Here is a 15,391-nt window from a genome sequence, read left to right as displayed (position 1 = left end):
TGTTATCTGTTTAGAAACCATCATTTCTTTGCCATGAGAGCCAGAAAAAAAAAATGCATTGACTGGAAACCTATTTGGACATGTTCAAGTAAAATTCTCCAGCTTGAATTATCTTAAAAGAGGTTAGGATGCATCGGAATTTGCTAATGAATTGAGTCATCCTCTATTTGTGTTCTTGGATCTGAGACTTTAACACTCGGCTCAGGTTGTTGATCTAGTGTGGGTATGTGAGTCACACGTTGTTGAGTTATCTCCTCATACATTTGACTGGCTCGAAGCTTATGGGCAGTAGAGAGATGCTTTATCTCCTGTATTCAAGCTGGGAGTAAAAGGAAAGGATTGACTTCTGGTCAGTTGCTGGAATTCGTTCTACCCATCCATGCAGCAGGAATTGTCTCATTTTAGGTTCTGGCTTAGTCTGCAGTAGGAAATCAGTCACACACAACATCATTTTTGGTGCTTCTACACCGAACTCTCTGGGAAAAGCCAGGAGCTCAGGGTCTTGGGAAAACATGGGAATGAAGGCTCATTTCCAGCTTAGCGTGGCTCTCTGGCTCTCTGTGAATTGATCCTTTTATTGACCCTTTCTTTCCAGGGTGAATCTGAAAGCAGGGTCCTCTCAAAGTCTTGCCTCCCAAGTTATAGTGCCCCCAAATTCTGATCTTATCTTCCTGTCTGCTGTAGACCTTTCATGCTTTCCTATGGTGCTTATCACAAAATTAGTTGTCCTTTGTGTCTCTTTTCCTGAACATTTGCAGGAATGAGTCAGATTCTCTTGTAATATATGAGTGGCTTGGAGGAAAAAGCTGTTATTTTAAGAGCTAGCCAGGAATTCCTTTCAAGGGAGGAGACTGTCTACCACCTTAATGGAAGTGTTTGGCTGTGAAGATAAGGCCCCCAGGAGATAGTCTGGACAGCCTGGAGCTAGGCTAAAGAGAGAGCAAATTGCTTGGTAGACGTTTCCTGGAATTTGGGAATGGGGGAAAGCAGAGGAGAAAGAAGAGAGGAGAGGGATGAAATAAGGGGGAAGGCAAGATGGCGGCAAGTGATGGGACCTGATGAGAGACTTTTTTTTAACATTTAAAAAATATAGTTGACTTACAATGTTCTGTCAATTTCTGCTGTATAGCAAAGTGACAGAACATCCACTTATACATTCCTATGTATTCTTTTTTTCCGCACTGTCCTCCATCATGTTCCATCACAAGTGATTAGTATGGTTCCCTGTGGTATGCAGTAGGCCCTCTTTGCTTCTCTACTCCAAAGGCAAGAGTTTACATCCACTAACCCAAACTCGCAGTGCATCCCACTCCCTCCCACGCAGCAACCACAAGTCTGTTCTCCATGTCCAGGAATTTGTTTCTTTTCTGTAGATAGGTTCATGTGCACTGTATATTAGATTCCAGAGGTAAGTGATATCATACGGTATTTGTCTTTTCTTTTGAGGAAAAAGAAAGTCTCCTCCACACAAATACTTTATTGGAATTGTGCTTTTGCAGAAATCAAGTAAAAGGGTTACCTTCAGAGTGTAGGGTGGCTTGGGGCAGCCGTAAGAGATGAGAGATGGTGAGATTAAGAATTCATCCCATGGAAGTCACTGGGGAGAGAGAAGTGTCTGTGAGAATATGAACTCTCAGGAATTCTCAGAAATCTAGGGGAGAATCTTGGACTTTCCACCGGATGAAAGTTGGAGACTTGAGCGTTTTTATTTAAATCTCAAAGGCGGGAGTGACCTCAGCTGACAGCCTGGTTACATATATCTGTACCAGGGACAAGAAGTGTTGCAGAATTAAAGAATTTTTGGAATACTGCTACAGAAATGAATAAACCTTGAAGTAAATTATATGACTTATGTGTCTCATAAAAAGAAAAGCATATCACTAGCATTTTTAAAAGTTATTTTGAAGGATTTCTTTATTCTAATGGATAGAGATTGTCTTTGGATAATATAAATATTCGAGAGATTTAATGAAGTTGTATGAAGCCATGTAGACATTAGTTAGAGCTCTGTAATTAGAATTATCGTTATAGTAGCTTCCTACTGCAAAATAGAGGGCAATATGTTAATATTTCAGGTTTACTGTGCTGTTAGAACACAGTACCTGCTGCATTTCCATATACCATGGCTTTAATAATTCTTCCTGAATAACCATTTTGATGGATATTTAATAGTTTTTTAATTAATGTTGGCGTGAAAGCCATTTGTATTTGTGCTCGTCCCCATCCTCCTCCTCTCACAAGTGAGCGGTCTGTCTCCTTCCTGTGCCCAGAGCCACCCAAACCGATGATGACACCGAATCCAATCAGAAAAGCAGCATAAAGATGAAAGGTCTTACCAATGAGAAGTGAACTTGCTAAAGTACACCTTTCAATGAATTTGGACAAAACTGAAAAATGTTGTTGATATCAGATCCTTAGGCTGATTACTGAAGCGTTCGATTTTTCAGTATGTCAATTCATCACTGTCTACCTGGTTATTTTTAACACTTTCTCCTGTTTGCAGCGTGTCTGCTGAGATAGGCAGTCGCTGTCACATGATATCTGCCTCGCAGGAAGGTCAGTAGACCGTTTGGGAGGCCGCGGTTTCTGTCCCCCCAGCTGCCTCGGTTCTTTCTCAGGTAGCGCTGACAGCCGATGGAGCCTCACTGTCTTGCAGCATCTAAAATATTAATAAGATTAAGGCTTTTATCCTTCAAACAGTTGAGCCTTTTCCGTTTAGAGGCTCTGCAAAATGTCTAACCCGCTAATTTATAACGCTGGCTCTCCAGGAAGATCTGCCACCACTTATAGGTACCCAAACACCACTTTATACCAGTGTCCTTCCTTTTCACTTCGTGGAAGTGCTGGTTTACATTTTAAATCACTCACGTCTTTCAGAGACACTTGGATGAGTTTAATTCCATTTGGAGATGAGAGGTCTTGGGGTGCGTTTTAATAAATATTTGATGGGAATGCTAGCCCTGGGGGTTGTACTCATTTACCAATTAGAGATGGCATCTCTGAGGCAAGCTTAACGTTGTGGAAGAAGCGGTGTTCATAAATGCACCCAGCAATCTCATGGCTGGTGTTCCCTCTACTTTTCTGAACACAGTAGTTATCCACGCTTCCATTTTTAGAAACAGTGATTAAATTGCAGAGCGCTGCTGGGTGATACCAATTAAACTACCCATTGTCTGATCAACAGACTTTTTTTTTTTTTAAATGGAAAGCAAAATCTACTTTTCTGCATATATCCTGCAAAAAATATACATATAGTCCGGCATGCAATTTAGATCATTTTAAAAGAGAGTAAATGCATTAGCTTAGATATCCCATCCCAGTTGGGCAATGAGCATCAATTTTGTTAATTTAGAATTTTAGACTCTGTAAATTTATTGTACAATTACAATTTACTTCATATGGAAGTGGGTCTTTATACTCCATGCCACCATTAGCAAAATGGTCACTTTTATTATTTGCTGACAATTTCAAAAGCAGATGAATTTTAGAGGAGGAGTTACCATTTTCTTTTTTTTGTGTGTGTTGAAATTTCTCATTGAATATCAGTTGTTTGTCAGCAGAATGCAACTGTGAAGACTTTTGATTTCAATCTTTATTTTTATTTTCCTTCTTTTTCTTTTTTCTTTTAAAGAAAAAGCCAATTCATCAGGTAGGAAAAGACTGCCTTTTGCAGTCTCAGGTCCTGCCAGAGACAAATGACTGTAAAAATTTAAAATCAATCATTAACAGATTAGCTGTTGGTCCAAAGTAAATAGCAATCAGCTTATTAGGCATCAGGCAGAGTGAGATAAAGGGGAAGAATTATTGAAAATGAGGATGTTGTCTGGGGCCCTGCTGGTGGGGCAGCAGGCGGGGAGGTCATTTCTTTGTGACTTTAATTACAAATGGAAAAAACAAGGTAGCCGACAGAATAAGTTGAGCCCCTGGGTGTGTTAAACAGAGTCTGTGGTTTTCTATTCCATGTCATGGCTTTATTCACCTCGATTAGCATGGGAGCCGAGTGTGCTCCCTGGTTGTTCTCTTTGCCTTCTGAGCAAGATCAGTCAACTGCTGTTCAGTTGACTCTGCAAAGGAGCCCAGAAATTGTGACTGAGATGCCTTCGTTTCAGGAACTGGACCTTTCTTACCCCTTTGTACACTTAGTTCAAATCTCATTATTGGATAAGCTGAGGTTGAGAAGACAAGGGATGGTTCATTAGCTGCTTCCCTCTAGGTTCAGGTGTGAGCTACCATTTGGCAAATGCCACAGTCATACTTGTTGCAAGCATCCACTGTTAGATACTCAAATCAGCAGGCAAAGGTTTGAGGCAAAACAGGATATTTGTACAGTCTCAAAGTATCTTTCTCAAGATATTATTAATGTCAAAGGAGACACAGTGACTTTCCAGTGGTGAAACCTAGCGGATACCCCCGTAACCTTAGCCTTAGGTCAAGGCTGACATCACGGTAATCCGGCGGTTCCCCCCGACCTCTATCCCAACGAGGCACTGAGAAGGATGCAACCTCGTGGTATTCTTACTAAAAATGCATAACCCCCCAACTATGAAAAGACATCAGACAAACCCATTCTGAAAAATAACCAGCGATCTTCGAGAGTGTCAATGACATGAATGCTCAGGAAGACTGGAACTGTCGTGAATTTGAAGGGACTGAGGACACAGAACACGGTGGGATTCTGGGTTGGATGCTAGGACAGAAAGAGGACATTAGTAGAAAAACTGGTGAAATCCAAATAAATGTTAACACTAAGGGAAGCTGGGAGAAGGGAATATAGGAACTGTCTGTACTATTTTGGCAGCTTTTCTGTAAGTCTAAAATTATTCCAAAAAAAAAAAAGTTATATAAAGAAAGGAATGATGGCGTTCCTGCTGTGGTGAAGTGGGTTAGGTTTCCAACTGCAGCAGCTCAGGTCACTGCGGAGGCGTGGGTTCCATCCCAGGCGTTGTGCAGTGGGTTAAAGGATCTGGCATTGCTGCAGCTGCCATGTGGGTCCACAACTGCCTGGGAACTTTCATATGCCATGAATGTGGCCATTAAAAAAAAAAAAAAAAAAAAAAAAAGGAATGATGCACTGAAAGGAAAAACAAATTGGCCTGAGCTCCAGAAACTTCCACTGCAGAATCCAGCTTGATGTCTGGGCCAGTTTTAGCTTTTGTTCGTAGTTGTGCGTTATTTTGGCCAAAGCTGGAATGTACCATTGCTTTCAATGGAAAAAAAGTAAAACAATGCTTTTGCGTAGGCCCTTCTTTCCAGTTTCTTATTGGGAATAACAGAGTCAGGTTACTGTGCTATTAGTGGGTGCAATCACCGAGGCAGGCAGGGACAGCCCCAGTATGTGGAATGTTTGATCCTGCATTCTGTGTGACTTGAATTTCCAGTTTGTGTGGATTATATTTTGTCGTTTATTCTCACGGATCTGTGGGCTGGCTCTGTGTCATCCTGTGGGTCTGGGTTTTTTCTGACTTTTGGACCAAGGGCCTAACTGGGGACATAGTTTCCTCAAGATGATGGCAGAAGCACAAGAGGGGAAAGCCCCACCCCATGAGCGCATTTTAAGCCTCAGCCTGTGTCCCATCTAATATCCTCTTGGTCAGAGCAATTCCCTTGGCTATGCCCAAAGTCGAGAAGTAGAGAAGTACACTCTTAAAGTTTTGGGGGATAAAATACATATTTTCATAATATATCTGATCAATTATAATACTTCTGGCCATTGCTAGCTCCACCACATGGCTCCCTCTGGCCTGCCTTGTGCTACCTCTTCCCTTGCCTAAGTGCAGAGGGAAGAAAGGTAACTGAAAGGTTGGTCTGCCCCCAGTGATATGACCCATGGTATTAAAGAAATGTTATGAGGCCCCTCTCTCAGTTCCTCCACGGGTCTGCACACACCATCAGGTTAGCTGGGTCAGGGGGCGCTGGGGACCAGTTTCCAGGATCACTACCCTCTCTGGCTCTTGCGCCTTCTTTGCAGATTGCCTTGCCCTGCCAGACCCCACCCCATATCCTGTATAGTGAGTTCCCACCCCTCTCTTTATCTCTCCATCCTTCCCTACAACTTGGCTTCTGAGGTCCTCTCCTCCCAAAACATGTACAAAATTGCCTGATCAACAGTTAATAAAAATATGTCGTTTATTGACTTGCTTGTTTGGTTTTCTCCAGGAGGTTCCTTGGTCTCCCCCAGATCAGTGGATGTAAATAGTTTTTTGTCGGGAGCCTTAGTCCTCTGTCCCAGACAACCAGTGTCTAAAGCAGAAAGGGTATCTTACTTACTTATCTTCCACGCATTGCAGTGAGTTACCAGTGACCTTAAGAAGTTTAAATGATCAAGTCATTTGTTCAAAGGAGCCAAGCTTCTGAATTTTCATAATCCGACCCAATCTTATTTGCTTTGTTTTTCCAGCGTTTTCTGTCCACTTGACTTGTCCACTTTCTCAGTGAGTCACATCACTTTGTACCCATCCCCTTGCCTTCTCAGTGCCTGGGGCGCCCCTCTCGCCTGTCTCTCACTCAGATCCTGCAGAATCCACTGAGGGTTCCGAATCTGAGTGAGATTCAGGATCAGACTTGCCCTGCTGCTTCTGTTTTGGTGAGTTCTGTTATCCTGTGCTCTGAAGCACTTGTCTCAACCATAATTTGACCGGTTATTCGTTTGTTTTGTTTTTCTAACCACATACATAATGTAACATAAATGATCTTAAGTAACTAGTTAAATTGTAATGTCTTTGTAGTCTGAGCCCCATGCCCAATACTGCTTCTGTATCTTCTCTGGCCAGAAATGTGAATTTAAGCGCATAGTAGGAATTCAAAATATTCATGATCAGTTTCAAAATTTAAATCACAAAATAAATATTTTGCTTTTTCCTAAATTAAATCCCAAACAAAAGCTATGAAGGAGGAGTTCCATGGTGGCTCAGCAGGATAGGGATCCAGTGTTGTCACTGCTGTGGCATGGGGTTTGATCCCTGGCCTGGGCTGGGAACTTCTACATTCTGCAAGTAGCCAAAAAAAAGAAAGCTAAGAATGAGAATCAAAAAAAAAGAAGAAGAAGAAGAATCTCAATGTGGACATGAGATATTTTTGAAGGAATATACCAGCTTTAGGTGAGAAAGAAAATCAGTACTTTGATGAGGAAGAGGCCATTACTTACAAAGAAAAAGTTATTCCAGATTTATTTTTGGCAGATGATGAATCAATACTAACCATTCCAAACTGTTATCTAAATGTAGTAATAGCTTCTCTTTTCCCAGTGTTTTGTAGCTGAGTGAGGGCAGCCCCCATTTATCTCCTTCCATTTTATAGGAAGATAAGAAGTCAAGGTCAGAGCATGTATATGCTTTGCCCAGTGTCACTAGCTGCTAAATGACAGAGCCAGGCCTGAATTGTCTTCTGGTTTTAAGTCCAGGGTTCTTCCCAGCACCCACACTACAAATCTCTGCTCATGAGCATGAATCCTTACCTTCACTTCCCTGGGGCTTCTGTAAAAGATCTATCACTCTGAAGATGAATTGGACTATCAGGTAAACATTTAAGGAAAGGAGAACTAAGTTGGAATGTAAGTGGGTTCTGGTGTGGGTGGCCGCCTGGCTTTATAACTGATGACATAATTATTTCCCCTAACGTGGAGCACCAATCACGGAGTGGATGTAATAGACAGAGGCTCTTAGGTATTTACAAGTATGGATAAAGTGACCACGCTTCATTAATAAAGGCAGGTGCTGGAGTCTGCATTCCACTCTTTTTTTTTTTTTTTTTGTCCTTTTAGGGCTGCACCTGCGGCATATGGAGGTTACCAGGCTAGGGGTCCAATCGGAGCTATAGCCGCCGGTCCACCATAGCCTCAGCAACTCAGGATCCGAGGTGCGTCTGTGACCTACACCACAGGTCATGGCAATGCTGGATCCTTAACCCACTGAGCGAGGCCAGGGATTGAACATGTATCCTCATGGATCCTAGGCAGGTTCGTTAACTGCTGAGCCGTGGAGGGAACTCCCTGCATTTCCCTCCCACTCAACATTTAGGTCCTCTGTTACCTCTGTGACCCACCTTTCCAGCCTCCCTCCATCCACTTCCCTTTACTCATCCAGCTAACCTGGGATACCCAGGATTCTGCAAGTGCAGTCTCCATTTTTCTCTGTCTTCCTGAGTTTACACACCTGCAGCTCTAAGATCCAGCTCAAAAGCCACCTCTTGCAGGAAGTGGCTTTCCAGCAGGAAGTGGCTCCCTTCTTCTAAGCCCCCAAGCACTCTCTTCCCTTGTGCTTCGCTAAGGGGATCATCGTGCAGTCCTGCACCACCTTCCGTAGAGTAGCTGCTTGTTTCTCTCTCCTTTACAACTTCAAAACCCTCAAAGAAGGTTTATCAGATCCTAGTATAGAGCCTGGCACATGGCAATCCTCCCTGTAAATGCTGCTTGGGAAAAATGACCAAATGAACAAATGCTCCAGTGTCTTATCTAGCCTGCTAGTTGGAGAGGCTCTGATGCATCGTTGAATCCACTGTAGCACCGAGCTCACTCCCTTACACATGCTTGGTATGTTTTTGCTGAAAGGAAAAAAAATCATGTGCATGAACAAAGGAATAAAGAAGGAGTGAATTAATGTCTGCGATACTGAGGTGGAAAGTCAAGGTGAACACAGGTCACATCAGCTATCAGAGTTCCTTAGAAACGATGACTAACGTTGGAAGCAAATGTGTAACATTCTAGATATCAGAGGAAATCTTTTGAAATTTTTGTTCTTATTCAGAGTGTAAATAAGAAACATGAATGCCTCTTTTCCCCCTAGTGATAGTAATATGAAGTGCAGTAAGTCAATATTCCATATTGTGTGCTATCTTAAAGTAAAACACACCAGTATTTTCCAGTAGGCTAATACTTGCATTAGTTAAATATGACATTTTAAAATATGGAGTCAGAATCACCTGTCTTGAGGCACCTCCGGTCAGTTTACACGCAGCGTTAAGGTTCACACCCCTCGCCTGCTGAAAGCGCTTCCAGGACGTCCTGTTGTGCTTCCCATTTCCTGGGTTGATAGTGAGGCTGGCGTCTTCTGTCTGCATCGTTTGCGCCCTCCAGAGCCAGCCACTGTGCCTGGTTCCTATAGAAGGTGGGAGACAACACTGGTCCTCGCTCAGGTGGAGCAGAGGGTGATGGGAACCACTTCTTAGCTTTCCATCAACTGCCGACATCTTGGAACTTATTCCACATAATGTATTTTGTAATATTTTAATGCAAAATGTTCGTATTATTACTGCAATAACTACTCTTTTTAGAATATGGAAAATAATTTCATCCAGAATATGCTTTTTCTTCTCTCCAAAAACATCCAGTGGAAGAGGACATTAACCAAATTGAGAAATACATTTACTAAGTACTTGAAAAGGTCCTGCCCTTGTATCTTAAGACTCATGAAAGTAGAAATAGGATTTTTAAAGCACCGGGTATTGCACCGTTTGCCATGGATATATTTATTTATTTATTTATTTAATTTTATTTGTCGCATTTTAGGGCCCCACCTGCGGCACATGGAGGTTCCCAGGCCAGGAGTCCAACTGGAGCTGCAGCTGCCGCCTCTGCCACAGCCACCTCAACGTGGGATCCATTATCTGTGACCTGTGCCACAGCTCACGGCAGTGCTGGATCCTTAACGCACTGAGTGAGGCCAGGGATCGAACCTGCATCCTCAAGGGTACTAGTCGGGTTTGTAACCCGCTGAGCCACAACGGGAACCCCAATACTAATTTATATATAAACAGTTGCACTAAATGCGAAAGTGACGTGGGTTGGAAATCCTGATTCTTCCCTTTTGGACGTCTCCCCAGCTGGTCAGCAGGACTGCCTTTCTTTTGCAGTGGGCTGACATGGGGGCAGCCTTGTCCGGTGGGACCGTCCAAGACGATGGGAGTGTCCAGTACGGCAGCCACGAGCCACGTGTGGCCAGTGAGCACTTGAAATGTGCCAGCGTGACTAAGGAAGTGAGTATTAAACTTTATTTAAAATGAACTCGTTGAAGTGTGCGTCGCCCCGTGTGCCCAGTGCCTGCAGGACTGACAGGTCAGAGGGAGAGTCTCGCTGCCTCTGTCACCCTTGGCCCTGAGAAGGCATCAGAGAGAAGGGCTCAACTTCTCCTCCCACTGGGTCGGGGCAGCCTGGGGAAGCTGCAGGCTTTGGAGGCCACTTCCCCCTCCACCGCCGTCCTTTGGAGCCCAGAAGAATGAAGAAGAGCAAGATGGAAAAGCCAGGGTTTGGTCTGCCCGTTTGTGCGTCCAGTCTCTTTCGTCCAGCTTTTCGGTCAAAGGCCATATGCTGAATATCAGTAACAAAGCTGGGATCATAACAGCTTCATCTATGCTGTTTTCAAAATTATCGTTTACAGCTTTTTAAATTCTCCATGAAGATGACGGAGTCTGCGGAGAATCCTTTTTTAAAGAGCTGTTATTAAGCAGAGATTTCCCGGTGAATGGTTAGAATCCAAATGAGATTCCTCCCACCTCACAGCCCTTACCCCCGGCGGCTCCCACACACAGGTCTGTTGGGAGACTCCCTTCCCTTCTTTTCAGTCAGTTGCCACCACTTTGTTCTCTGGGGTTGAGAATATTCTCATGGTGTAACTGGTGCCCTTGCTGCCTGGACTGTTATCTGTGTTCTGAAGCAAACCAACTGCTTCCTCCTCTCCTAAAGGTTCTTGTTAATGAGGCCCACACAAGGGGCAAGGTGTCTGCATGAAGAAAAAGCCCCCTAAATAAAAATTCCCTGAAGAGCTAAAGCTAGGAAAACAGGCGTACTTTTCCTTGATGGGGAACGGGTGCCTCTCATAGAAGCTTTGTTCTCATGCATAAAGAAGGAAATTCGAGTGAAAAATACGGAGAATTTGTTTTAGAGCAGCTGGTTTGAATTTGTGCTGCTTCCAGGCCCCTTATCTGAACGCCAGCCGTTTCCAGGGAAGCGCAGCACGTCAGTTCATTGTCCTTCTGCTCAGGAGGAACAACCAACGGCCCTCCTACCCTCACCTTCAGATGCTACAACTTGCTACCAGGCTGGGCACTGTTACCAGCCACTGCCACCTCCAGGAGGACAGCCCTGCAGTAATCGCTCGTCTGGGGGGAGGGGGTGGTGGTAATTACCAGCACATGATTATTTTATTTTGTCTGAATTATTTACAACGGCAGAAAGCGGTTGGGAGGGGAGGGGACCTTAGGAGTGTGTTCAGCCCCACTCGCATTGATTCTACCCAGAGCAAGAAGAGCAAACCTATTAAGAAGAAAAATTGCTTCCTTTCCTTCCTCTCTTTCTTTCCCACCCCAACTCTTAGAAGCAGACACAGGGTGCAAAGAGGAGGCCTGGGTGGCTGCAGGGAGAGGCCCGTGGCAGGGTCGGTGGGTTTTGTCCAGGACTTGTGCTGTTATTGAGGTGCGTGTCTTGCCCCAGCTTCCAGCGGTTTCTTCCTCTCTCCCCATCTCTCAACTTGCATGTGGTGCGTAATGAACACCACGTATGGATTTCAGTCCATTTAGAGGATGTTCATTTACGGAACCTATAATCAGGAGAGTTGGGTTTTAATCCCAGAAGTGCCATTGCCTCATTGTTTTTTCAAATTTAAGATTTATAGCTTTTCAGCCTTCAAAAGAACTTGCGGATGGTTTATAAAGGCAAACATAATGCAGGAGGGGCACCTGTGGGGGTAAACAGAACAGAAGCTGCCTGAAGGAAGCAGAGCCACGTAACAGCTGGGTGGTAGGACTGCGCTTGTTTCGCGCCTCCATTTCTTCTCTGCCAGACAGGGAACGCAAACCTGGCTCCTGCCTGTGAAGCAGTGGGTACAGTGAGTGATGCATGTGAGGGCAGGTATCCATGTCATTTTGGCGAAATGTTGCATTCTTCTATTAAGAACAAACAAAAATGTCAACAGAGGCAGAGTGCCTTCCTGACCAGACCTACTGCACGTCCCTAAAGAGAACCACCTGCAGAAGCATGCCCAGTACACTGAAGATGCAGGTAACACATTTACTCAGACAACGCTTTGTTATTCTGTTGTATGAATGCTCTGAGGCTTATTTATCATTCTCTTGTTGCTGGCCATCTGAATGTCTCCCTCTTCTTGTTCTTACAAACCATGTTTCCATGAATATTCGAATCCAGTCTAGTCTCTGGGTGCACAGGTCTAAGCATTTCCCCATCATATGCACCTCAGACCAGAAGTGTTAGCTCCTAGGGCGTGAGCATCTTCACCTCGTTCATCATGCCAAGATCGTAGTGGCTGTCCAAGCTACACCCCCCAACCACAAAGTCTAGGAAGGAGCTCGAGAATTTAAATCAACTGTGGGCCGATTTAGATGCTCTCGAATATCTGAGTGAAGAGGAAAGAGACTGGGTGGCTAAGAGGAATCCACGGATGATGATGGTGGTGGCGGTGGTGACATGACGAGGGCAGCAGACCCTAATGTAGTGCTTACTATGCGCCAGGCACGGTTCTGAATGCTCCAAACACAGGGACTCGTTCCATCTTTACAGTTACTCTGAGAAGCACGTGCTATCGTCTTCATCTTCAGGTAAAGAAACTGAGGCACAGAGAGGTTAGGTAACTTGCCCATGTTGTGGTTGGTAAATGTGGGATCTGGAACGTGAAATGTTGCTCTGAACCCCGTGCCTCACGTTAGCCGTTAACCTGTGAGTGCCCTCTCTGTGGGCCAGGAGTAAGGGCAGCTTCGTGACTGATGAGAGATTGGCTACCCTGCCATTCAAGGGATGGGATGCACCTTTCCAGTCATACTTCTTATTACATACCCCATGCTCGTAGTTCCCCTCAATGAAGATTTTGACTCTAATTATACTTCATCAGGATTCAGCTGTTAAGCAGCAAGAGAAAAGCATTTTTTTTTTTTTTTGTCTTTTTGCTATTTCTTTGGGCCGCTCCCGCGGCATATGGAGGTTCCCAGGCTAGGGGTTGAATCGGAGCTGTAGCCGCCGGCCTATGCCAGAGCCACAGCAACGCTGGATCCAAGCCATGTCTGCAACCTACACCACAGCTCACGGCAACGCCGGATCGTTAACCCACTGAGCAAGGGCAGGGACCGAACCCGCAACCTCATGGTTCCTAGTCGGATTCGTTAACCACTGCGCCACGACGGGAACTCCCGAGAAAAGCATTTTTTCTCGGGTAGCATGGAATTTGGATGACATCTTGGCTAATGGAAGAAAAAATGTGAGAAGGAACTTTTAAACCAAAACATCCCAAATCTTGACCTAAGGTAGCCTCCCTGAAGTTGATGCTGTGGTTATTGGCATTTGGCTAGACAAGAAGAGAAATAATTGTTGCCACTGGCCCATCCTCAGGGTACCGTAGTTTGTGTGGCAAAGTGATGAGGGAAGATATTGACTATTTCAAAGGCTGCTCAAAATGGCTAAAATATGACATAATAATGCTGTCATAAGGCATATGGGCATTGCTAATTTTTGTCGTGAAACCATCAGCAGAAATGAAGAATCATACATAAATTCATACCTCAGGATCAATAAAGCTATATTTTTTTGGATCCAATTATTCAGGTTAGTCTTTTAGGTGATATCTTCAATCCTCAACTTTCCACCGCCTTGTCTGTACATAGACACTTGGACAGGGTAGAAAAGTGGTGTGACTAAAATGTAATGCACGGAATCTTTCGTTATTATCGGTCTTTAATAGTAAACACATTTCCAAAGGTGATTAATTGCAATGTTCTCAAGATAGTAATTTCTTGTTTTGTTTATTTGTTTAAAAGAGGGATATTCACATGAAAACCCAATGCAAGGGCCAAATCATTAAGCTTTTCTTAAGTCAAAGTAGGCATATTTCATGTTGAAATATGTCATTTTAATGCGGAAAGAAAAATTTGAAATATGTCATTTTAATGTTGGGAGGGGAAAAAAAAAAAAGAATGTCTTTAAAGAGCTGGCCTAGAGAGCAAATTTCAAAATGGGAAACAACACTGGTCCTGTAATGAGATGTAAATCATACCTCTGACATTTATCTTCTCTTGGTGAGTTCAACTCCCTGCAGCAGCACAGAGAGAAAAAGAAAATGTTGGAACTGAGAGTCATCAGATGAGTACAGCAGGCTCCATGTGTATCAATGACACTCTCTTCACGAAATGAGAGTAACTGGCAGGCCTGTCTAGGACATTTCTCTGAAAATATTCCAGACTTTCTGACTTGCCCCGCTTCACTCTCTTGAGTTTCACCTGCGGGAGGATCGTTGTGCTGTGGGACAAGCCCCTGTCCAAAGGCAGCTGTCTCGGGAGTGCGAAGGAGCAGTGTGCCATTCACACGTGAGTGTGAATTCAGATGGCTTTCCTTTTGGAAGCCAGCTGAGACATTCTGCGTGGAGGTGTTCTGAGGTCTGGATTTGGGGTTGACATAATTGGGAGGAGGGAGACGAGGGGTGAGTGAGTCACAGAGGTGACAGGCTTAGGGCAGCCGTGAAGATGCAGAGCGTGTAGGCGAATGTTGTTGCGAAGTGTGTGAAGGAAGTGACCTGGGATGACAGATTCAGCTTCCTTGAAAAACGTGCCTGCGTCCTGTACCTACCTGCTTCTAGCTACTGTTGTTATTTCCCTTAGCAGTAAATCCGTTTTGGTGAGCTAATATGATAAACTATAATTAAAATTTTGTTTTAATGGAAACATGCATTCAGAAGGTAGTAGGTCGAATGACTGGCTCCAGTGCTTCACTCTCCTGCTTCTGCCCCATGTAGGAAGAGTACATTTTCCTACCCTTTGACTTTGGCCTCATCCCTACAGCTTGTTTCAGCTGATCGTGTGGTCAAAAGTGTACCACTTCTCATCCTAGGTGTTAAGAGACTTTGTCTTTTTCTGCTTGCCCTCTTGTGCCTTTTGCATTTCTGTTCTTTCTGCAACATGAGCTTTCTGTGGATAGCTGCTACTCCTTTAGCTGACCTGCAACATTTTTCCCCCATTTTTAAAAAAGTTTTACACAGTGTAGTTGATTTACAATGTTGTGATAATTTCTGCTGTACAACAAAGTGATTCAGGTATACATGTGCACATCCACTGTTTTTCAGTTTCTTTTCCCATGTAGATGATCATAGAATATTGGGTAGAAGTCTCTGTGCTATACAGCAGGTCCCTGTTGGCCAAGCATTCCATATACCTCAGTGTGCATGTGCCAATCCTAAACCTCCAGTCCATCCATCCTTCCACCTCTGGCCCTCAACTTGAAGCAGAGCCAGCATAAATTATCTGATTTCTAGTTGACCTGTAGATATGTGAGAATAAATGATAGTTGTTTTAGGTCAATGAGTTCTGAGATGGTCTGTTACACAGCATCTTTGTGGCAGTAGCTAACTGATACATGCAGTTCTAAAGAACCATCTTACAAGTGAACTCTTGGAATATAACCCAT

General features: G+C 44.0%; 1 protein-coding gene across 1 annotated transcript in view; it reads left to right on the top strand.

Moving 5' to 3' along the window:
- The window catches only part of LOC100521594, a 53,851-nt gene that overhangs the window by 14,114 nt on the left and 24,346 nt on the right, over positions 1–15,391 (top strand). The window contains exon 5 of the mRNA XM_021078745.1: positions 9,817–9,969. Within this exon, the coding sequence (XP_020934404.1) occupies positions 9,817–9,969 (153 nt within the window). The remainder of the gene's footprint in view (positions 1–9,816; positions 9,970–15,391) is intronic.

The sequence above is a fragment of the Sus scrofa genome, chromosome 18, assembly GCF_000003025.6.
Source record: "Sus scrofa isolate TJ Tabasco breed Duroc chromosome 18, Sscrofa11.1, whole genome shotgun sequence".
Classification (NCBI taxonomy): domain Eukaryota; kingdom Metazoa; phylum Chordata; class Mammalia; order Artiodactyla; family Suidae; genus Sus; species Sus scrofa.
The sequence above is the reverse complement of the archived record's forward strand: the minus strand, read 5'-3'. Positions and strand labels throughout refer to the sequence as shown.